General features: G+C 40.8%; 1 protein-coding gene across 3 annotated transcripts in view; it reads left to right on the forward strand.

The window, feature by feature from the left end:
• Nucleotides 1-15,315: 15,315 nt before the first annotated feature.
• Txlng (taxilin gamma) overlaps nt 15,316-25,490 on the forward strand; it is a 50,700-nt gene continuing 40,525 nt past the window's right edge. The window contains exon 1 of one of the 3 annotated variants that reach the window (XM_021626475.2): nt 15,316-15,551. In XM_021626475.2, the coding sequence (XP_021482150.1) occupies nt 15,447-15,551 (105 nt within the window). In that variant the 5' untranslated portion in view covers nt 15,316-15,446. The remainder of the gene's footprint in view (nt 15,552-25,490) is intronic. The other 2 variants (XM_060374880.1, XM_060374879.1) reach the window with 2 other exon arrangements.

The raw sequence follows: 25,490 nt of genomic DNA on the forward strand, positions 1-25,490 counted from the left end.
AACAGGGAACAGGACAGGAGCCTACCACAGAGGGACTCTGAAAGGCTCTACCCTACAGGGTATCAAAGCAGATACTGAGACTTATAGCCAAACTTTGGGAAGAGTGCAGGGAATCTTATGAAAGAAGGGGGAAATAGAAAAACCTGGAGGGGACAGGAGTGCCACGAGGAGAGCAACAGAACAAAAAATTCTGGGCACAGGGGTCTTTTCTGAGACTGATACTTCAACCAAGGACCACTCATGGAGATAACCTAGAACCCTTGCACAGATGTAGCCCATGGCAGTTTAGTGTCCAAGTAGGTTACATAGTAATGGGAAGAGGGACTGTCTCTGACATGAACTGATTGGCCTGCTCTTTGATCACTTCCCCCTGAGGAAGGTGCAGCCTTACCAGGTCACAGATGATTATGCCTGCTAGACTAGGAGCAGAAGGAAGGAGAGGAAGACCTCCCCTATCAGTGGACTTGGGGAGCGGCATGGGTGGAGAAGAGGGAGGGAGGGTTGGATTGGGAGGTGAGGAGGGAGGGAGCTACAGGGGGGATACAAAGTGAATAAAGTGTAATTAATAAAAATAAAAAAAAGAAAAAAGAAATAGTATAAAAAAAGCTTCTCTTCCATAATGTGTAATCATACTAAATGTTAAGATCAAGAGAGCTTTTGCCCCTTCTACTTCTGTCTTTCCAGAGCTTACCTTGGAAAGTATTTATGTTATTAACACAAAGGTGTGTGTCTACTGCCTTTTCTACAATGTATATTTGACTGCAATTTACAATGGTGATGCTAACATGTCTGAAGTTTTATCTCCTTTGTAAACTTGAAAGGGATTCTTGTAAGCTGCAGGAAATCTACCTGAATCCACCTCTCAGGTCAGTTGGGCTCCAGATAAGCTTCCCACCTCTTGCCTATATCAGAGGGTGGGACTCCTCCCCTTTCATTCATCTAGGACCTTCTCCCTTGGGTAAGATTTTCCCTCTATTGGTACAGTTTTGCTCCCTCCCCCTCTTGCTCATCTACAAAATCCTAGCTAGGTAAACAGTGTCTGCTATGGACAACTGTGCCCTTGGTCTCTGGCCAATGCTGACCAGCTGTTGGAACAGATTGTACCATACTAATCTACTGAGTAAAACCTTGCTCTTGGGATGCCTTGACAGGTCACTGACTCCTGCCTGCCAACATTGGGAATAGTCCATTTGTTTGTTCCTCCAGATTCTCCTCTGGGATGTCTTCTGGATTTCTACACTTAACACCCTCTTTAAGGGCCTCTGTTTTGGATTATTAATATTTGTTGATTTATCTTTTAGTTAAACAGCGGTTATTCCTAAACCAGCTCTATGCCCAAATCACCACACAGAGAGTAGGATTTATTTAATTAACCTAGAGCACAATGCTGGGCAATAGTTACTCTATCCTAAACCTCCAAACCTGCATAGTTTCCTCTGATTCAGATTTCCCACATTATACTTGCTTTTAGTCATATCTTAGGTCCGGTTCATCTCTCCTCATGGTTCTAAGTCCTCTACTGCTGATTTCTGCTCTGCTACTCCCCCTACTCACTTCTTTCTCCTCCCCTCTGGACCACGATGTCCCACGCTATGCTCTCCATTGCACAACATTGGCTGGTTGTTTTACTGAAAATACAGAGAAAAATGGTGGCATGTTTACACAAATGAGACAGGTGATGCTTAGAATAAACATCACAATGCAATATCCAGACTGAAACTAGATAGTGGGGGAGAGAAATCAGCATGTGAATGAACAAGGGTAAATTGTATACATTCCACAAGAACGTTATACCAACATTTCCCCCTTTAAGTCCAATAAAAGGCTCCTTTTCTTTTAATACAATAATAATTATAAAACAGATATGAAAACTATTAGGTAAGATTTACATGTGCAATGTCCAATACATGTGTATTTGGCAACTTAGGAGAAAGTATTTGATTATCTATCCTATCTTGACAAGTTTAGAGTTCTATACCTAAATTAACTTTTATCCTTATTGGTATTACCTATATGAAAACATTTTCTTAAATTCTAAACAACTTAAGCTTAATTGTGGAACTACAACTATTTGGTCTTCAACCCCACCAGAGACTTGAGAAGAAATAAAAACAGTTACTAGAGTAAATAGGAAATGTATGTTAGTAGCTTCCAAAAAAAAAAAAAAAAAATGACAGTTTGCTGCCTGAACAGTCACCCATAACTCTCTATAACATTGGAGCATCATCTTCAGCCTTCTGGCTCAGTATATTTGACAGACATATATGTGAAGCAGGAACTGTTTAGGACTTGCTTACCCTCTCTTGGCAGAGTTCAGCAGTCAACTTGTCCTGCATTTAAGCTTGCTCGGTTTTTGGCAGAATTCTTTCTGTCATGAGGGCATTTTCTTTTTCCCTGGTTGGCTTGTTTGCCACATTTGAAGCCATCACCATATGGAGGTTCTTTGATGCTCATCATCTTCTTTGAGGTAAGCTGGGTGATGCAAAGAGATGACCTGTCTCATTGTCAAAGAGTCTTTAAAATAATGAAAACACTTTTAAATGCCACATTCTGTAGGTCTCTGAGGTTTTTGAAGACTTACCTATCTTTATATAATGATATCTATCTGTTAAACCTATGATGTATATTACTGGTGGCTGACATGTCTATGACTTGATTAACTAGTAATTAAGTTGCATTACCTAATACCCTAAACAGTTTGTAATAATTTAATAGTATTGGAAGTAATCTTGAATTTTTTATCAATGTACTAAAATTTACCAATATATTAAAAATAGACTTATTTTTATATCAATATACAGAATCTTATACCAGAGTTTAAAAAAAAAACTTATTTGAGAATAACAAATAAAGCCTTAAGTTGGGTAGATTCAATAATCTACCTTTTGTCTTATTATTCCTATAAGATATCCCTGTAATCCCCTTTCTTTCTTTTCCACCCCCTTTCTCCTTATCTAAGAAAGAAAAAGAAAAGAAAAAGGAAGAGAGAGATCCATAAGTCTAACCTTGTTTTCTCCCTGAATATGACCATTAATAATTTATAACCATCTCCCAATGACAATAAATATTCATAGCCACAGAAAACAACCAAAAACCTACCCGACCCCCCTAAAAGGAAATTGGACATCATACTCATAAATTTTTTCTAGCTGACTTTTTGGACACACAGAAATCCTGTTAGGGGGCCCAAAGGAAATTGGAAAAAATGTTTAATTGAGCAAGATTAACATTTGTCGTCCAGTCTTTGAATGTTGAGAAATGTCAGGCTTAAGAGAAGTCCTGTTTGGAACAGTCTAAAATGGCAGACCAATTGAGATCAGTAGCTTTCTTCAAAGCTCTCTTGGGAGCAGGCTTTGATGAGAAACAGCAATTGAAGCAGTTGAGGCAGGAACAAGCAGAATGCTGGAACATGCAAGATGCTGGAACATATGTGTCAATGTCTCAGCATTCTGGAAGGATAAATTCTGTCAGGTTTGATCCAGTGTCTCTAGTGTCCAGTCTTTTTTTCTGCAAACAAATAATTTCTCACAAGCATTATACAGTCCTAAAATTATAAATGTATGAGATATGCAGGATGAAACCAAACTGTAAACCATTTTTTCTATGCCAATTAAAAGAATGATATAATAAATTTTGAGAATATTGTAGCCAAGGATTTATTGGCCATGTATTGTTGAAGTTCTGGCTGGAGACATTTTTTTTTTTTATGTCTCAGTCAGTTTCAGAGTTGTTCCCATGTGAAGGGATCATCACTTTATGTTACCCGTTCTGTTTAGTCTTCTTGATTTCTCTCTTCTTTTGTGTGGCCAAGATCTTCAGGTGGTCTTCCTCTGTCATGTCTGATTTTTACTAGTTTTGATGGAACCCATAATTTCTCTTTTCCTGTATGAAAATACATAAAACCTCTTCCCCAGTATAACACATTCCCTGTTTTGCATTTTGGAATTAGGACCTTTATATGCTGCTCTAATTCAGCAGTCCTTTCTAAATTCCACTGTGTCTTAGCAGGTGTCCTACTTATCTCACTTAAACATTTTAAAATTGATAGATCATTATTTGATCTATTTGGGGGATGTCCCTTCTGTTTTATGACCATCTTTTTTGAAATTACTGTTAGATATTTTCATAATTGTTTGACCTGTAGGATTATGTTTTATCTGTAACAGTTTCATGTCAAATGTCTAAAATATCATTGAATTCCAATGGATATACATGCTGAAGCACCATCAGCCCCAATTTGCAAGGGCATCTCCAAAACATTCACCATCTCTAACAAACCTGTAACCTTAGGGTCATGCTCTCCAGAATTTAAGGCAAAAGCCCACTGGAATTCTGAATATGAATCTATGGCATGGTGTGTGTATTTCAGTTCTCCAAACTCTGTAAAATGGAGCATATTGGCCACTGTATGACCTTGTTCCAAGACAAAACCAAACAGAATATGCATTTCTACTTTAGCATATAGACCTGCATCCAGTGATTGAACCTTAAGAATGCACATACAATATCCAGTGTGACCAAGTTGGCCTATAGCTGAAGACTTTCTCTCCATATCTCAATGGGCTGCCATTTTGCAATATCTTCAAGTCTCTGTGGACTTTTCTCATCTGGAACAACCTCTTTGGGTGTTATTTTAAGTTCTAGATTGGATTGCTCTGAAGGCTCTCTATTTTGATTCATAGTTCCAAGTCCTCTCCTACCGATCTCTGCTCTCCTACTCCCCCCACTCGCTTCTTTCACCTCCCCTCTGGACCACGATGTCCCACCCTATGCTCTCCATTGCACAGCGTTGGCTGGTTGTTTTATTGAAAATACAGAGAACAAATGATGGCATGTTTACCCAAATTTGAGACAGGTATTGCTTAGAATAAACATCACAATGCAATATCCAGATTGAAACTAGATAGCGGGGTAGAGAAATCAGCATTTGAATGAACAAGGGTAAATTGTATGCATTCCACAAGAATGTTATATCAACAGGCCTCTAAGCTTACACACTTCTGCAACTAAACTTGGCCTCAATTTCCTTAGATGATAAATGCAAAGCAAAACCTTTTTAATTACTGCCAATGATTGGGTAAATGGAGGTTCCCATGTTCAAGTCTCTTTGATCCAAACCTTTCACCTCTGTTTGGTCTCCCAAAAGAAATTTTCTCCATAACCTACTTTAACTTTGTTTTCTGCCTATATATATATGTTGCAGTATCCTGACAGACCTAGGTGTTTTCTTTATGTGTGACAGCGCTGAAGCAGCTACCACAGGTGTTCTAGTCTGACCTCAGAGACTTCCATCAATCTGGACCTGCACTTTCACTTCCAGCCATGGATGTTCTCACAGACCCTGGACAGCATCAAAACAGCCTGTTCTTCCTTGACAAGGTCAACATTTCAGCCTTTTGATTTCCCTACAGTGGCCCCAGTGTCATCAGGAAGTAGCCATAGAGAATCTCCACCCTTTATTCACTTATTATTAACAAAAGGCTGGAATGCTGTGCTTCAGGCCCAGGACAGGAAGCTCCAGGTTCTCCCAGCATTCCTCAGTCGCTACCTGCTGCTGGGCAAGGTTGGCAGCTTCGCCCTCTACCCTGAACTTTCCAGGGCAGGGCCTTCCCCTCCTCCTCCCCTCCTCCTCTTGAGCATGTAATCTGGACATTGTGTGACTATTACTTTTTTTTTTCTCCCACTCACCCTCTTGCATGGCAACCAAGAGCTGCTTCCAATGAACCTACATTTATATAGTTTAACTTGCCTTACATGAGAAGTAGCCCAAACTCCTCATTTTTTTTAATTATTGAAAAAGGGAGGAATGTTATTATTTAGGCACCTGCTTATGCCTAAATACTTAAACCTAGCAATTTATGATGCCATCATGTGTCATCCACCAGCTAGTCCCAGTAGTCCCACCTGGCAGGCATGGTTAAGTTGCTCCATAAAAGGATCAACCTGCAATTTTGTCTCTCTCTCTCTTGCCCTTTTATTCTCTCACTCACTTGCTCTCCCCTCTCTCTTTCGGGGTGCCCCTCCCCCCACCATGTCTCACTCTTTCCCTCTCTCCAGCTCCATCCAGTAAACCTCATTGGATTTAAGATTGGTTGTGTTCATGCCATTTTTATATAAATACAAGCAACCCCCTCCCCCCCCCACATACAACTGGGAATAGAAGTCCTACATACGGTCTCTGCCCAGTCATAGGCTCTTTGGCTTCTTTATGAACCAATCAGAGGTCACTGAGGTGTAAGTTTTACACAACCTTGAGACAGGAGATTCTGCAATAGCAATGACAATACCAGAATCTGTTATCATTTAATTCACTGCCAGTTCAGCAGTTAATAATCAAATAGTCAGAGACATACCTTAGTACAAAGTGAATGAAGGTCACCTCTATCATCTTCCTCCTCCTCCTCCTTCTTCTTGACAGGGTCTTACTTTGAAGACTAGATGTTGCCCTCAAACTTTGGGCAATGCTCTTACTTCTACCTTCAGAATACTAGTATTAAAATCATGAATCACCAAGACTGAGTACAGGGGATCTTTCCCCCTCCCTTTTTTTCTCAGAAAGTATGTGTTGAGAGCTATCTCTGTGTCTAGCATTTTGTAGGCACTGAGGATACATATATCCCATGGCCCTTACACAAGCAGTTCAGAATTGATAACAGGAGCACCTACAACAGTTTGCCTAGGACTGGAGCTTCCTGGAGGGGAAATATGAGTTACCCTTTTTCTCTGGGCAGATATCAATTACCCAAGCTCTCGGGCCTGACATAAACAAAAACAAACAAACAAAAAACCAAATAGAAAACAAATAAAAAACAAATTTAAAACAATGGTTCCTTATTAGCAGTGTGTCTCACAGAATTGGAAAAAAATCTCTCTGCGGTCAAACCCATACAGCTAGCCTGAAGCAATCTGATGAGAAGTTTAAATCTAGCTTAAATGGAGCTTTGTGCCTTTAAAACCAATGCTTGGGAGGCAGAGGCAATTTGAACTCTATGAATTTGAGGTCAGCATAGTCTCCAAATTGAGTTCCAGGCTAGCCAGTAAGTAAGGTGTGTCTCTAGATATTCAATTGTTAATTGCTGACCCCAAATGAGCAAAATGCTAACAGATTCTGGTATTGTCATTGCTATTGAGGAAGCTCCTGTATCCATGTTGTGCATAGTAAGATCCTATTTTTTTAAAAGAAAAGAAATAAAAAGAAGAAAAAAACAAAACCAAGTGGTGGGTGTGGTGCAGCTCCTGGCTGTAATCATCACACTTGGGAGGGGGAGGTAGGAGGATTGTTGCCAGTTCAAGCTAGCCTGAACGGTAGAGTGAGACACTCTTTGTTCAAAAGTAACCCCTCAAAGTTAAAAATTTTAAAACAAATCAACCAAACAAGAATATTGTAGGCTACATCTTTTAATAGTCTTGCATCCAGCCAGGAATTCCAAGCTTTCCACTTCCCAGATACTTGCTGTAATGGCAGCAGAATGCTTCCTCTACAGTAGTGGTTCCTTTGTCTGGAGCACTTCGTGTTTCACAAAAATGATGGCAAGAACACCTGAAAGCTCAGAACTGGGCCATCACTGGGCTTTCTACTCATAAGAACAGTTTTGTACCTACATGTCCAAGACTGTAATGAGTTTCTGAACAGGCCTGGGGACATGGCTCAGTAGTAGAGCCCTTGCTGGCATGCAGAAGTCCTTATGACAAAAAGAAAAGAAAAGAAAAGAAAAGAAAAGAAAAGAGAAGAGAAGAGAAGAGAAGAGAAGAGAAGAGAAGAGAAGAGAAGAGAAGAGAAAAGAAAAGAAAAGAAAAGAAAAGAAAAGAAAAGAAAAACTCAAGATTTATTTTTATTATGATTAAAATATTTTTATGGCAGGCACAGTGGTACATGCCTGTAATCCTAGCACTCAGGGAGGCAGAGGCAAACAGATCTCTGTGAGTTCAAGGCCAGACTGATCTACAAAGCTGTCCAGGAAAGCCAAGGCTATACAGAGTAACCCTGTCGTGAAAAAAACAAAACAACAAACAAACAAACCCCACAAAAATCCCACACTTTTTTATGTGTACTTAAATGCATATGTGTATGCCTGAATCTCAGACGTCCTTTGTAGTTATAATTTTCACCACCCAAAGTCTGGGATTATAGGCATTTGTCACCGTGCCTAGTTGGCATATTCAACTCCTAAAATCAGAAGTGAACATTGTTGGGATCCATAAGCAGGCATCTCTAAAGCTAGCCCCAAGGGACCTGACAAACTGGATATCGGGCATCTGTGAGGCCACCTACGGACCACCCATGGACTACCTGAAACCACCTGCACATGCTCTGAGTCACCTTATAAGAGAACTCACACCACCTCCTCTCTCTCTCTCCTACCCTGCCTAGAGATGGTCTCTGTGACCCCCTCCCCCTTCCCTTAATAAAACCTCCCATGTGGAACCAGTCACATGGTGTGATTTATGAACCTGCCATGTAACTTGGCTGCATAATCCTAACATTGGTACATTGGCTAAATAGGTACTTTCAGTGGCCACAATGCGTAACGGTTGCTTTCGGCGCCAGTGCCACCACTGGAGCTGCTGGAAATCTATTTCATTTTAAATCTACCTGCTACCCACTTTCCAGCAAACAGATCACTGCCTTCTATATGCAAAGCCAGCTGGATTTATGAGTTTCCCTCATTAGTCAGCATAAATGTGTCTCTCTTGGTAGGGGAAGACTGACTGTTGAGCGTCCGGCAACTTCCTGGTACTTTTTGAGACGGAAGAACCCCCAACCACGGCCTTCACACTGGCCACGGTTAACCCCTTTTGCTAACCTCCATTTAGGGCTTTTCTTTCCCTTGGGTGAGATTTTTCCCTGTACTAGCACGGTTTCGCCCCCACCCCCACCCCTCATTCATCTACCAAAATACTAGCACTAGGTAAACCATGTCTACTCTGGGCAGCTGTGCCATTGGTCTCTGGCCAACACTGACAAGCTGTTGGATCAGGTAGGACCATACCACTCTATTGAGCTAAACCTTGCCTTTGGGATGTCTCTGGCAGGTCACTGACTCCTTCCTTCCCAATGGGAATGCCCATTCCCATTCCCTTTCCTCCAGCATCCCCACTGGGATGTCTTCTGAAGAATTGTCAAACCCTATGCATGGAGCCTGACTTAAAGGCCTCTAAGCTCATATGTGTCTGTAATAAAACTTGGCCTACATATTCCTTAGATAGTGGTTCAAACTTGTCGATTGATGGCACATTAAATCCCAACATTTTACAGAATCTTTTTAATTACTGTCGGAGATCTGGTAAATGGAAGGACGTATCTTACGTTCAAGCATTCTCTCTCCTCTGCTCTAAACCTTCTCTCTGTTATTCCTGTTCTCCTACCCAACTTCTTCTAGTTATAAAGTGTCAACCTCAAGAGTTCTCTATCTTTGATCCCATGCCTCACTCTTCTCAACCTTCAGCTTCTCTGCTTCTGCCTTCTCCCTCCTCCTCTGTTTCCTCTTCTTCCTCTTTGGCTTCTCCAGCATCCTCACCACGGCTTCCCAACAACAGGCTGTCCTAGTAATCCTACTTTGGCACCCACTTTCACACCACCAACAGCCTATTAGCCCCCCAGCTACCAACTCTCCCGCTGTAGCAAAACCTCCTCCTTCTGCTACTCAGCGTAAACCAGCCTCAATTCTTCCCTTGCAGGAGGTGGCCAACGTGGATGGCTTAGTTAGGGTTCATGTTCCCTTCTTATTAACTGAACTTTCTCAAGTAGAAAAGAGACTAGGATCCTATGTCTCTAATCCTTCTACTGTCATTAAAGAATTTCAGTATCTCACTCAATCTTATAGTCTTACTTTCCAATATATATATATATATATATATATATGATTCTTAGCAACAAGCTGTTACCTGAGGAGCCTCCCACCTTCCCACAGCCATCAGGATAGTCCACTGCCGGTCCTACCAGACAGTCGATTTCATAGTTTCCAAAGGAAATAACCAGACTGATGAGGCAGCTAAGGCTGTGGTCCCTAAAGGCCTAGATTTGTCTCATCTACCACACGGCATCCTTACACTACAACCCACATCTCCCTACACTCATCAGATTTTGTTCTATCTACACCAGCTCTTTCATCCTAACAGTTGAGCCTTATCTAACTTTGTCAAGACCTACCTGCAGCCCACCCCTGAGGACTTGAATTTCCTAAAGACTATTATTGCTTTTGTAAAATCTGCCAGACTTCAGATCCTAACTCAGGATATCATAACCCCCCTTTTCCTACCCACCAGGCTAGATGCTCTCTCCCTGGGACTGACTGGCAACTTTATTTTACCCACATTCCAGCAAACACGTTTGGTTCCTCCTGGTCTTTGTAGACACGTTCTCAGGATGGGTGGAGGCATTCCCCACTACTAACAAAAGAGCTCAGACAGTTTCTGATCTCATTCTTTGTGAGATTATCCCACGTTTTAGAGAATCCCCACCTCCCTCCAGTCAGACAATGATTTTGGGTTCACTTCTCAGGTTTCCCAGACCTTATCTAAAGCTTTTAATATTCCTTGGTATTTTCATATCCCATACCATCCCCAGTCCTCAAGAAAGATAGAACAAACTAACCAATCCTTGAAAAATACTCTTGTTAAACTATTACCTCGATTGGGTAAAACTCCTCCCCCTGGTCCTTTTCAGGGTACTAGTTCTCCCCCCAAAAACCTCTGTTCATCTTGCCTTTGAGCTCCTGTATGGGAGACCGTTCCTAACTCCTGGTCTTTCAGCTAAATCCTCTCCTCTCCCTGACCACCTACTTAATCCCTTACTCTGTCATCTCTGTTCTCTTATATGGAACTTTACTGACCACTGTTTACCACGTCCATACACTAATGCCTGTCCATCTCCTATTAACATTGGGGACCAGGTCCTTCTCTCCTCTCCAGATCAAAGCCTTTCATCTCTTTCTCCTAAATGGCAGCGCCTTTTCAAGGTGATTCTTTCCCCCGCTACAGCTGCTAAGCTTGAGGGCTTCCCTCACTGGATTCAAGCCTTTTACCCTCCCCCTCCTCAAGATAATGCCCCCTCCTACATATCAACTCCAACAGGATCCTTCTCCCTCAAGCTCCAGAAGATACCAAGATCAACCACTTTGTCTCTGGTTCCGGAGAAATGAGACCTCACTACAGCAGCTGTGTTCAGCCCTATTGGATTGGATATGTATTTTTCTTCCTCTCCCTTTTGCCTGTTTCTTTCCAAGGTAATCCCTACATATGGAGATTTGAGGTTCAAGAAACCATCATTGATAACAAACAGTCTCCCCAAGTAGGGTTGGGAAATTGCTCTATGGGAGGATGTCAGGAGCCAAATGAAATAGCCATCACCCCCACATCTATTCCTCCTCTCTTATTTGATACAATTTTTGTTTGTTTCCTCTTTGATCAAGCAAAAGATTGATGTAAAAAATGGCCATACAGATATAGAGGCTGCCCATACTGGTCTTGCAAATCCACACACCAGCACAGAAGAAGCTCCTTCACCTGTATAAAAAAAAAGACTCTCTACTTATACATCTGAGACCCCTGAGATCCCAGATGGGAAACAGGCATCTTGGAAAACTCTACTGCTGCTACACACCCAATTTAGTGATAAGTACCATTCATATCCAGAGAAAATATGTTCCAATTACCCAATCCCTGGGGATGGGAGAAGTAGAGAAGGTAATTAAACCCTCCTCTAAGGTCATTACCTCTCTAACATCCCCCCTCAAGAATAACACAAACTTGTCATTTCATCTCCTACTTCAGACTCTGACCTCGGCCTATAAGCTCCTTAAGGTAACCCACCTGGGCAGTTTTAAAGCTTGCTGGCTGTGTGTCCTACCTGGAACCAACTCAGAACTACTGCTGACAACTTCTCTGGTGACTCTGTCAAGTAACCTTCACCATTCACTAACTGTCCTGATTCTGATGTTGCCAGAACCCCCTACCTTTTTCATAACATCCTCTTTGGCATCCTCTTTGGCAAGCTGTTTCAAGGCATCTGGGACACACTCTGTAGGAATGCTAAGTTCCTTAGCCTGTAATAAAACTATAATCCTTGATACCTCATCTCAATCCCAATCCTCTACTGCTAATAATACTTCGATTCTTTGTGGTACTCAGGTCCACCATCATCTGCCTGCTGGGTGGTCAGGAGTTTGCACACTGGTGCTCCTCTTCCCTGAGCTGGGGGTGATAAATGAAATTTATTACCCTACCAATCCTGGTCATGGACTCAATAGCTGTCCAGCAGGATAAGAGGGCAATTCAAATCCTGCCCCTCTTGGCTGTTGCAGAAATCACGGCGCTGTCAGGATCGAGACAACAGTGCCAGCCACCGCACTAACTTTGTATATCAGCTTTCTTCCCAGATCATCCAGGACCTCCAGCAAGTGGCTCAAACAATATTAACCCTCCAAAGACAGAGTGATTCACTGGCAGCAGTAGTACTTCAAAACCAACAAGGATTGGATCTCCCCACAGCTAAAGAAGGTGGCCTTTGCCTCTTCCTCCAGGAGGATTGCTGTTTTTATGTCAACCAGTCGGGTATAGTAAAGGACAAAATCCAACAACTCCAGACAGATCTACAAAAGTAAAGGGAACAGCTCGAGCCCTCTAGCTCTTGGGCCTTTGAGAACCCCATATGGAAATGGATTCTGCTCTTCTTCACACCTCTTCTGCTCATCTTTCTGCTTTTGCTTTTTGCACCCTGCTTTATTAACGTCTTCTTTACATTCCTCCAACAACAAATGCAAAAATTCTCTAACCAAACCATTAATCAGTTACTCTTATAGGATTATCAACCTCTGCCCACAGAACCAGATGACAATGAGCTTCCCATCAACCCTGATGGTGGGGACCAGCTATACCCTGAGAATGACAATGCCCCTAATCAGCAGGAAGTAGCTTGAACAAAGGTTGCCCCTATACCCTCCCCACCATCACCCCCTTCCTAGCTCCTCACTTTTTAATAAAACAAAAAGGGAGGAATGTTGGGATATGTAAGCAGGCATTTCTATGGCCAGTCCCCAAGGGACCTGACAAAAGGGACATCCAGAATCTGTGAGGCCACCTACGGGCCATTTGCAGACAGACCACTTGCTCATGCTCTGGGTCACCTTGTAAGAAAACTCGAACCACCTCCTCTCACTCTCTCTCTCTCCTAATCTGCCCAGAGAAGGTCTCTGTGACCCCTCCCCCTTCCCTAAATAAAACCTCCCACATGGAATCAGTCACGTGGTGTGATTTATGAACCCACCATGTGACTTCGCTGCACCATCCTAATAAACATACGCTCAAATCTCACCACTCAGAAAAAACTAACTTATCAAGGAATAGTTTTCTTTTCTTTCTTTCTTTTTGTTTGCTATTTATTTTTATTTTATGTGCATTGGTGTTTTGCCTTCATGTATGTCTGTGTGAAGTCAGATCTTGGAGTTACAAACAGTTATGGGCTGCCATGTAGGTGCTGGGAATTGAACCCAGGTCCTCTGGAAGAACAGTCAATGCTCTTAACTGCTGAGCCATCTCTCAAGCCACCTATTTCTGTTTTCTGAGACAGGGTCTCTCTATGTAGTCCTGGTTGTCCCAGAGCTTGCTATGTAGATAAGGCTGGCCTCAAAAGACATCTGCCTGCCTCTGCCTCTCTGATGCTGATGCTGGATTAAAGGTGTGCACCCTAATGCAAGGCTCGTTTTCTTTCTTTCCTTTTTTTTTTTTTTTTGAGACAGGGTCTTAATATGCAGTAATGGCTGGCTTGCCACTCACTATGTAGGCTAGATTAGTCTCAGACTCACAGAGATGCACCTGCCTCAGTCCCCTGAGTGCTGATCTTTTTAAAGGCTTACACTACCACACCAGCCTGAGGAATAATTTTCTGACATTTATTATGAATATATTATTATGCTGTTCTGTATAAATTGAGATCTTTTTTTCCTAAGTCAAAAAATGTTTGTAATTTTAGTAGCTACCTGTTATTATATTATACCATAATTTAACTATGGTGCATTTAGTCAGTCAAAGCCATGGAGAATTGCACTACTAATACATTTATTCTAAGTCTTGCTGGAATAGTTTTTATTTTAGAAGATGAGAGATGGTATATAGAGGCTAGCTGTAAGTTCTTCATCATCTACCATTTGTGTCTTGAAGGATCTTTTTGTTTTGAAATCTCAAACCTGGAATGAAGTGTCTGAATAACAGTACCTTTCACAAGTTAAAAAAAAATAATTAAAATTAAGAATTTCTACAATTGAACTGAGCTGGAGTGTAGTTCAGTGGTTAAGTACTGGTGTTGTATGCATAAACTCCTTGGTTTGACCACAAGCACTACAAAAGAAACAAATGAAAAAGCATAATAAAAACCCCAAACAAACAACATCAATAACAAAACCAACTCTGTTTTGCCCAAAGAATTTGTTTAATTTTCTATCACTTATATTATTTAAGTTTTGACTCCTGATACCATTGCTTTGTGTTCAATTGTAATACACATATGTGTGTATATTTGCACAGATTTTAATAATGAATTATTTAAATCAATGTCTGGATTTTGTGATGTTCTGTGACTTTTAGATGCTGGCCCTGAAGATGTGGAAATTAGAAACGAGATATTTCTGTGTGGGAACCTTTCCCACCATATCAAGAATGAGAACTGTTTCAGTAAATCAAGTTTATTGGCATTTTTAAGTAGCAAAACGTATGGTGGAGAACGCAAGAAACATTCAACATGAATTAATCTTTGACTAAGTGTGAAGCCAGAGCAGTTCAGCCAAGGTGAACAGGCCTCTGGATAGTTAAAACCTTGGTGAGAACTCTGATAACGAGGCTATACTCTCGGCAAGTGTCTAATTGCCTCAGATTCTGAGATTACACCTCCCACCTCGAAAATAGCGAAGTTAGAATCCCTTATTCTCAAATCATACCCCGCTCAACTCTGAAGAACAGAAACACAGGCAAAAAAAAAAAAGTTTCTGGTTTTATTCCTTCTCAAACTCTGAAATATTTTAAAACTTTTCTTGTAGGTTAATAATGACTTCTTTCCGGTACAATGCCATTGCCTTTCAGAGACTACAAGCCCCATTACGCTACACACTCAGCACTGAAGTTACTCTGCGCCCTGACGCTCGGGGCGCTCCAATCCCGATCTGTGGCTGGACGCCGTGAGCGCACGTTTTTCTGGGACTTGTAGTCTCCTCCCTTTCCCTGTCCGCGCAGACTCCAGCGGCCTTCGTCTGCCCTTTGGCCTTAACAGAAGCCCCGCCCACAATTCGACGTTCCCCACCCCCATCAAACGGCCTTCTGTTGGGAGCCAACCTCCTCCGGTCACGTGGAAGACTTTGAGGGTACGAGTGGTTGGGGCGTGAAGGGGGCGGGGCCGAAGCCCCTGCGAGGTTCCGTGCCCCTGGTCCAGCCGCTTGTTTGGCTGCTGCCGTCACCTCATGGCGACTCGGGTTGAGGAGGCAACGCGGGGAAGAGGCGGCGGTACTGAGGAGGAGGCTGTTGAAGGGGGACGGGGCGGTCGGCGACGCAGCCCCCCGAAGAAGGTCAGTGGAGGGGACGCCTTCGTTACGGTTATGTTTGAGGGGATGATTGGGTTACCTTTTTCGGGGTTCACCTTTTCACTTACCCCCTTTTCCCTTTAGCCACGGGACGAACATTTGGCCCCATTCCCCCTTTCCTTCAGTGGAGTAACGATAGTTGGAGCAGGTCGGGGGTGTGGGACTGAAATGGATAGGGAGAGGAGGGACGATGGTTGGGACTTGGGGACACTCGGCGGCAGGGGGCTGAGGGAGGGCAGGGTGGACCCCTGGAAGGGAGGACGAAGGGGTGCTAGGCAGGGGAGCTCCTGGTGTGACAGCCACGTGCGGACGGAGCTGTCCGGGGCGTCAGGTGTTCTGTCTCAGCACGTGTGGTCACTTGTGCCGTGGGACTCCGCTGCCCGAGGAGGCAGCGGTGTGGGGGTGGGGGCTCACGGGGGGTACGTTCAAGATTGCTCAGCGCTGGGCAGGTGCGTAGGGCGCGCTGCGGGGTGCTCCCCGGCCTCAGAGCTGAGGCTGTTGCGCAGTAAGATAACAGCGCCGGAGCCAGGGCTGTGTTTAGCCCCTTGCCCCCCTCCCCTCCGCCCCCCTCCCTTCGCCACTGTGCGGGCAGCTACGCGGGGGACGCTGTGGGGCTCCCGGGACCCACACCTGGGGCTTGGTCTCTGGGCATTAGTGACCTGCCGTGAGCGTGAGGCTGAGGATGAAGTGGTGATGCTGGGGAAAGAGCATCATCATCTGATAGCAGTTTTCCCGTTCCTGCTACTACCCTCTCTTTCTTTTCTTTCTTTTTGATTTGGTAAGCGGAAACTTGAGTGCCTCCTGGGTTTGGGGTTTGGTCTTCCTTAATCTAGCAGAAGAGCTGGACCGTTTGTTCCCCCTTGCCATACTTGTTTCATGTCAAGGAGTTTTCAGTGTCTCCCTGGATACAGGAAAATCGAGATCTCTTTCAGAACGGGAGAAATCCACTTGTTCTGGAGCTCAGTGGGTGGAATTTTGACAATGATTGCACAATGAATAGGGTACAGGGCTTTCGGGCCCTGGAAACAAGAACTGGGGGGTATGGTATTGAAAGGTGGAAATTCCATCCTTTTTTCTTGGAGGAGAACATCCTGAAACCACTCGACTTGTTGGACACCCTGCTTGACCACTGAGGGCTATTTAATATTACTTAATTATGTATTTGACTAATCTTAAAAGCCACTCCTGTATGAAGTTACGAAATAATATTTTTCTAATGTGATTCATGAACTTCAAAAGGGAGAACAAAGGTCTGGTTTACATTTGAGCAGTGTCAAGAATTGGCTTTTTGGGGCCTGTTCCTTTTCTCCTTCACTTTTATGATTTTTTTTTGAAATAGGTTCTTACCCTGTAGCAGGCTGGCCTTAATTGACTATGTACCCCAGGCTTACTTCCAACTTACCATGATCCTCTTGCCTTAGTTTCCTGAGTGCTGAGATTACAGCCTTGAGCCACCACTCTGGCCTTTGGTGCTTTTTTCTAAGGTTGGGGATTGTCGTGCTATTCTGTCTCATAAAAGAAGGATCTACTGCTTGTAGGACTGGAAAAGAAGCTGTGGCCCAACAGTTCTTTGGGGATTTAACACTGTCACTTTGGACATTTATTCCCTGAGGGTGAGGAGCCAATCTCAGTGTTTGATTTCATAGGTTCCCCAGGGGAGAACTCTGATAAAAAGCCATTGCAATTGAGGACATAAGTTCCCTTTTATGCCACTGGAATAAGGACAAAAAGTCATTGAATTAGGAAGAAAGGTTTAATCAACTAGTATTTTAAACTAGGAGGGTAAGAGGTAATGACTTTTAGAGTTCAAAGCTCTGGTTAATAGCTAGATATGAATAGTCTTGTATGTCTACTGTTTTATTTTTACTTTGTATTTCTTTGCTCATGGTTTTCTGGGCGTCTTTTGGTTTTTATCTGACTATAAAATGGAATAAAAAAAACATTAGTTTTTACATCTTCAGTTTAAAATTGGATGAACATCTTATGTCTGTAAAAATTAATTTTTAGTTGCTCATTCGTGATCTTCAATTTATTGATTCTAGGTTAGTAACTTGAGAAAATAGTCCTTTTTAAAAACTTAACCTCTATATTTTTGTTTTTCAGGAAGCAGAAATGATGTTAAACAAACTCAGTTGCTTTTAAAATATTGGAGGAATTGAGAAACATAATTTGTTATGGAGATGGGCTCTGTTGTTCCTGGTTCAAATCATCTGCCTACTCACTTATATTTCTGAGGCAGTGTCTGGTCTGCTCTTCCAAGTGCTGTGCAAGTGGGATTATCATACCTGCTTTTTTTTTTTCATACCTGCTTTTTAAAAAAAGAGACAAAATGTTGTCGTGTTCATCTGCCTGGCCTTGAACTCCTGGGCCTAAGTGCCTAGTCACTCTTGACCTGCTCAGTTAATTATAGCATGGTTTCATAACTATATTCACTTGAACAGGTTTCTTGAGGTGACTTTTCTAAAGGTAATATTGCAGTATATTTCTAGGTGTCATTTCAAGAATTGTCTTAAAACTGCTGGTACTATAGGCACTAACCACATGTAGCTATTTAATTATTTTTGTTTTTTAATACTAGGGACTGAGTAGTGGGGATTATAGGCCTGTACCATTGGGCCCAGCCTCAATTTGTTAAGGTTAAATAAAGTTTTAAACTTACCTTTTTCAATTATACTAACCAAATTTCAAGTATTTCAGTAGCATTAATATTGCTGTGCATATTACAGCAGATCTAGGACAGTTTCTGGAGTCTCTGTTTTGTTTCTGTTTTTGAAAGCCAGGGTCTCACTGTATAGTCCATGCTAACCTGGAACTCAATATGTAGCCCATACCAGCCTCAAATTTGCAGCTCTCCTAGTGCCAGAATTACAGGTATGACCCATTACACCTGGCTCTAAGACATTGTCATTGAATAAAATTCTGTTGGACAGCATTGATGTAAGAAATGAGGTAAATGCTGGGCATGGTGGTACAGGTGGTAGAGGCAGGCAGATCTACGAGTTCAGTGCCAGCCTGGTCTGTCCTGAGAGTTCCTGGACAGCCAGTGCTGTTATACAAGAGAAATCCTGTCTTGAAAAACAAATCAAACAAACAATAAAAACTAAGCATACATTATTAAACATTATAGATATTTACAGAAATTTGAGTAGAAACTGCAGAGCAGCAATGTGTTACAATTTGTTACTATTGTTCAGGTGCTACAGATATATTATTACTGTATAACCCCATCTTTTACAGGGTTCAGTAATGTTATACAATGTATGAATTTTGACAAGTGTATAATAACATGTATCTAGAGTAGCTTGTGCTCCACCTAGTCATCCTTCCCAACTGCTAGCGCCAACTGATATTTTTTGCTTTGGTTGATATTTATTTATGTGTCTTTGTGTGTGTGTGTGTGTGTGTGTGTGTGTGTGTGTGTGTGATAGTACATGAATGGTGGTCAGAAGACAGCATTTACCACATGGGTCCCTACAGAACAGACTCAGGTTAGCAGTGAGTGCCTTTACCTACTGAGCCAATTTGCCAGTCTTAAAGTATGCTTTTTTTTTTTTTTTTTTTTTTTTTGGAGATAGTATTTCACTGCATAGCCCAAACTGGCTCAAAATTCTGATCCTTCTGCCTTAGTCCTCTGAATGCTGGGATTACAGGCATATGTTACATATCATGTCAGGTGGCCACTGAATGTATATGTTTATTACCAGACAGGGCTCTCACTGTATAGTTTAGAGTGTCCTACCAAACTGGTCTTTTAACTGTTTCCATAGTTTTTTTTCTTTTCTAAAATGTCTCAGTGTTTTTGTTTTTAACTAAAGTTTTGCTTGGGAGTATTAAAAGGTGATTTGACTAGGGGCAAGAGAGAAGTCTCAGTCATTAAGAACACAGCTGTTCTTATAGAGGACTAATTCCTAGTTCTCATATCAGGTGGCCTATAACTCCAGCTTCCGGGAACTCTAATGCCCCTGGCCTCCATGAACACTTGTCCATACCCACTCACCTACACATAATTAAAATAAAAATCGTAAAAAAAAAAATTAACTGTTACTAAAATTGCTTTTAAGTCTACAAACTATTTTAAGGCTAAAATATGATACTTGGCTTCATTTTAAGAAAACCTTACATTTACATAGTGTCCTATCATTTTTATAGCATGTTTGCAAATACATTAACTCTATTAGCATCACTCAGATGCTTTAGAGAAGGTTGGGTAGCTGACATTGCCCTCATTTACTGATGATACACTGCTAGGTAAGGTCAGGTGATTTGCCCAAGGGATGAAGCTAAGTCTGGAAACTTATGGCCTTTCATCTATATTGTGGTAATAAGTAGTGTAGTAGTAGGTAAATAGTATAGTTTTTAGAGTCAAGACTCTTGGCTCTCTGCCACTTAATAGCTTTGTAACCTTGGGCATATTTCTCACACTACAAGCCTCACTATACAATATATACACTCTATTAGGATACACTGTATTAGGATTATTGTGAGGAATGAGTTCATATGACATTTGCCATAGTGGGAAGTATATAAAATTTTATGAAGTTCGGAAAGGATAATATATGGTAGATTCTGTTGCTTTTAGGGTGCTATTAATTTTGTAATCCATCTTCCAGGCTTTGTATTTTCTCCCCTTCCCAGAATCTCTGATAAATTAGTCCGGGCAGGCAAGAGTATAGTTCAGGAAGGAACCATTTTTGTTATTTTTTTTCCCCTATTTGCCAACCTGATGAATTTCCACTTTTCTGGCATAGATATTAATAAGTAAATGGCCTAGTTACATTATTTTAACTATTGCCAAGGTTTCATTTAAAAATATTTTAAATTATGTGTCTGTGTGAGGTATGTGCATGTAAGTGTGGGTGCTTGTAGAGGCTAGAAAAGGGTATTGAATTCCCTGAAGCTGGAGTTACAAGCAGTTGTGAGCCTCCTGACATGTTGCTGAGATCTGAACACTAGAACAGCAAGTTCTAATAACTGTTGATCCATCTCTCTGGTCCCCAAGCTTTTTTTTTTTTTTTAAATAAGATGCAGGAAAAGCTACAATGATATCATCTATATACAAGCAGTACTTTCTTTTAGTAATATTCATATTTCATATTATAGTGAATGTAATACTCATTTGTCTTTTTTTTTCTCTCTCTTTCTTTCTGTCTCTCTTTTTCTCTCTATCTTTCTTTCTTTTTTTTTTTGAGACAAGGTCCCACTGTGTATCCCAGCCTAGGGAAGTCTCAAACTTGTGATTACTCAACCTCAGCTGCCAGAATACTGGGATTAGAGTTGTATGCTAAAATTTTATGTGTCATTTATTGGCCCTGACTGGAGAAGTTGTATGTAGGAAACATTAAATCCACATAAAATAGAGTGTATGTATGATCACTTTTTCCCATATTTCTTGGGATGGAACAAGAAGTCTTTGCTAGTTAAATAGTATACCATTGGACCTATATCTCTCAGCCCCTTTGGGGGGGATTGTTTACAAGATTCATCATAGTTGATTCCTTACAAATATGTAGTGTTTATATTTTATATTTTTTAGACAGTTAAATTTCAGAGGAAAGAAATTTGATCATTTTTTAATTTCACATAGTGTTAGGTACTTAAGTGTTTGTTCATGAATTTTAATATCTGAGTTTACAAAGTAGTTGGTATTACTTTTTAAAAACCTCTTTATTTGACATATAATCTTTAATATTAGTAGTTCATTCCTTCTCATTTACATTTTGTCTTAACTTGAACTCTCTTCAGATATTTTCCATTTTTATTTTATTTTTCAATTTTTATACATTATTATAAAAATTCTTGCAAATAAATAAAACATCATATACCGAAATTAACCAAATACAAGTGAACCTCTTTATACTCAGAACAGAAGCTGTGGAGCTTCACATTAAATTTTATACTTTCAATATCAAATATTTTATGTACTTATTCACCACCAAAACCAAAAAGCAATTAGTTTTATATCCTCTTTAATAACTCATATCCAGTATCTACATTCAGTCAATCCTTATACACTTATATTTAGCTTTTCTTGTTTTTTTTTCTTCGTGTACATTTGTTAGCATATAATTGGCTACATTCTGCATATGAGAGAGAACATAAGGCTTGCTCTTTCTGTGATTGTGTGGCCTTACTTAATGTACTTCTAAGTATATCCATGTTCATGTTTTTTTGTTTTTTCAAAACAGGACTTCATTATGTAGTTCTGGCTGGCATGGGACTTGCTATGTATACTTGAACCATACCTCAGGCTGACTTCAAACTCCCAGAGATACATGTGCTACCACACCTGGCTCTCTGTATTTTTTTTTTTTTTATGAAGACAGGGATTTTCTGTGTAGCCTTGGCTGTCCTGAACTTACTCTGTAGACCAGGGTGGCCTCGAACTCACAGAGATCTACCTGCCTATGCTTCCCAGAGTGCTGAGATTACAGGTGTGTGTCACTGCACCTGGCCCCTCTAATTTTTTTAACTTAATTTTTCTTTAGAGCCGGGTAGTATTCCATTTTTTATATGTACCAAATTTTCATTATCCAATCATCTGTTGTCTGACAACTAAGTTGATTATAAGTCTTTGCTATAGTGAATAAAGCAGTAATAAACAAAGGAGGTGTAAATAATCTTCAAACTGATTTCCATAGTGGCTGTATTAATTTTTACCTCACAGCATTTAATATCTACTCACAATTGGTCTGGGCTTGGTGACACATGCCTCTAATCACAGCACTTAGGAGGCAGAAGCAAGCAGAGCTCTGAATTGGAGGCCAGCCTGATCTACATAGTGAGTTCCAGGACAGCCAGAACTGCAGGGTGAGACTGTCTCAAAACAAAACAAAAAATCTACTTATACTCGGACCATATTTTTTTATGATTAAGTTTATTTCCTAGTTGATATTCTATTTCCACTTGTGACTAATTAAATTTTATTAGTTGTGAAAAAGGTACATAAAATTATCAATGTGTCCTATGTTGTCACAATAATTTTTATTATAATTTATTGTTTTCTGTGTTGATTCTTGTGTTTTATTTCCAAAGTGTCTACATAATGGCCTTTATTATTCCCTCTATGAATAGTAATTACTTGTAACACATTTTTGTCTGTCTTCTTTATTTATAGAAAAGTCAGAGTCAAATGGTGAGAAAGATAGACCAGTAGCTTAAAAACATATTTTCTTTTTCTGCCCCATACCATGCCACTCTCTTCCTTTTGTTGAGATAGCGTCCCACACTAGCCCAGGCTGTCTGTAAACTCAGTATGGATGTAATTTTTTGGCAGCCCTACTTCAGCTTCCCGAGTGCTGGGATCATAGGGATGAGCAACCACAACCCATTAGCAAGCACGTTTCTTTAAGGATTGTTTGGATTGAAGTGTAGGCCATGTTAAAAGTGAGAACATATGCTAAAAAACTTATTGTATGTGTATTGTGTGTGTGAATGTGTACAAGTTTTTTTCTTTCTATGACAGGAGCATGGATGAAATATAACAGCTTGAGGTGTTGATTCTCTCCATTTTTATAAGATTCTAGGGATCAAACTTGGATTGTTAGGCTTTGAGGCAAATACCTATCCCACTGTACCATCCCACAAGCCCCAGATAATGCTTTTTGTAAAATGTCCTTTATTCAAATATTCTTATTTTTTAAAAAGTTATTTATTATTTTTGGAGGGAGGGGTTTGAGACTTGGTCTCACTATGTAGGCTAGCCTCCAATTCACAGAGATCCACCTCTTAGTGGAGGAAGAGGCAAGTGGATCTCAGTGAGTTCAAGGCCAGCTTGGTCTACAAAGAGAGTTCCAGGATATCCGGTGCTACACGGAGAAAACCTGTCTCCAAAAACCAAAAGATGTATGTATGTATGTATGTATGTATGGATGGATGGATGGATGGATAAAAAATAAAAATGTTGGCTGGAGATATAAGCAAATAAAATAATAAAATGACAAGAGAAATAAAGAAAGATTGTTTTGTTTTTGTTTGGAAAAGCAACTGCTTTTTATTTTAAAGGGGGATCATATGAGCCCAGCAATTTGGCAATTTGAGACTGCCCTTTATAACATAGCAAGACTGTCAAGAGAGAACAGAGCCAGGTGTGGTGATGCATGCCCGTGATCCCAGCACTTGGGGAGACAGAGGCAGGTGGATCGCTGTGAGTTTGAGGCCAGCCCTGGTCTAAAAGAGTCCAGGACAGCAAGAGCTACACAGAGAAACCCTGTCTCATAAAAAAGGGGGGGGAGGTGGGCAGAGTGGGAAACTGAAGGAATGTCACTTCTGTGATTACAAGATTGCTTTCTTTCTCTCTCATGCTGGCACTCCTTGGCTCATGCTAATGAAGCTGGCTATCATGTTTTTAAGAGGCTGATGGAAAGACCTATATGGCAAACAATCAAGGAAGGTCTTTGGCCAATAGTTCATGAGGAATTGAGGCCTCAGTCCAACAAGCCATACAGAATTGAACTCTGGCAACAGCCATAGGGTAAGCTAGGAACTGGATCCTTCCCAGTCAAGACTTCAGATAATTTCAGCCGGTGGGACTCTATCAAGGACCTAGTTAATCACCCAGATTGCTGAACTATAGAAATTGAGATCATAAATATTTCAAGCTACTAAAGTTTTGTGGCAGTTTGTACATAGCAGTAGGTAGCTGGCAAAAAAAAAAAAATCAGTTTTCTTTATAGATACATTAGCATTTATTTTAATTTTCTGGCATAATTTATAATATGGTAAATATTATTAGGTATAGCCCATGGCAGCAAAAGTTTCTTGGAATTCTCAATCACCTACTGCCTCCTTCTCCCTGGTGCTGGGATTACAGGTATACTATACAATGCCTGACTCTGTTTTTAAATTACACCGATATATTCATCCTATTTTGGATGTTTGCCTTATTTTATTTATTTTTTCCTATTTGATTAAACTTGGAGAGCTGGCATGGAATCTACCTAATTCTTTTGGCAAGTATGTTCAAATTATTTCGGAGAACTTAATGTTTGGTTTGGTTTTGGTTTTGGTGTTTTGAGACAGCGTTTCTCTGTGTAGCCTTGGCTGTCCTGGACTCACTCTGTAGACCAGGCTGGCTGCAAACTCACAGAGATCCACCTGCGTCTGCCTCTGAACTTCTGGGATTACAAGCATGGGACACTGTAACCAGCTTGTTTGCTTTTAAAAGAGAATTTAAAAATAAATTTTATAATACACATATGGAGGTCAGAGGACAACTTAGAAGAATTGGTTTTCTTCCACCATATGTGTTCCAAGGATCATAAAACTCAGGTTGTTAAGCTTGGCAACAAGTGCCCTTACCCACTGAGCCATCTTACTGGCCCGCAAATTTTATTTTGAATAGTGACATTCTTTTACCTTGTATGGATTGTCATTACTTTTTAGGCAGTTTTTAGATTGTTTCCAGATTTTCCTTAGTACAAAGTAGTGGTTTGCTGAATAACCTTTTGTATTCAAATGAGAATGTTTGGACACTAAATCAAGCAGAATTGCTAGGTAAAAGCTAATATGAATTCAGATGTTGATAGAGATTGTTTACCTCTGCAAACCTCAGAACTACTAATTATATCTTTTGATATTGTACTGTATGGCCTATTTGGGTACATTGGGGTTTGTTGTGTTGTTTTATTTTTATTTTTTTTATCTTTAAAATTTGGCAGGTAATAGCTGGGTGTACTGCCACACACCTTTGATCCCAGAGCCAGGCAGACCTCTGAGTTTGAGGCCAGCCTGGTCTACAGAGTAAGTTCCAGGATAGCCAGAACTACATAGTGATACCCTGTCTCGATAAACAAGCAAACAAATATTGGTAGTAAAGGTGATGCCTTATTTTGATTAGAATTTAAATTTTAAAATAAATTTATTCTTGTCAGTGCATGTTGACTATGAGTGTATGTGTGGAGATCAGAAGAGAATTTTTGGGAATCG

Source organism: Meriones unguiculatus, chromosome X (genome assembly GCF_030254825.1).
Source record: "Meriones unguiculatus strain TT.TT164.6M chromosome X, Bangor_MerUng_6.1, whole genome shotgun sequence".
NCBI lineage: Eukaryota > Metazoa > Chordata > Mammalia > Rodentia > Muridae > Meriones > Meriones unguiculatus.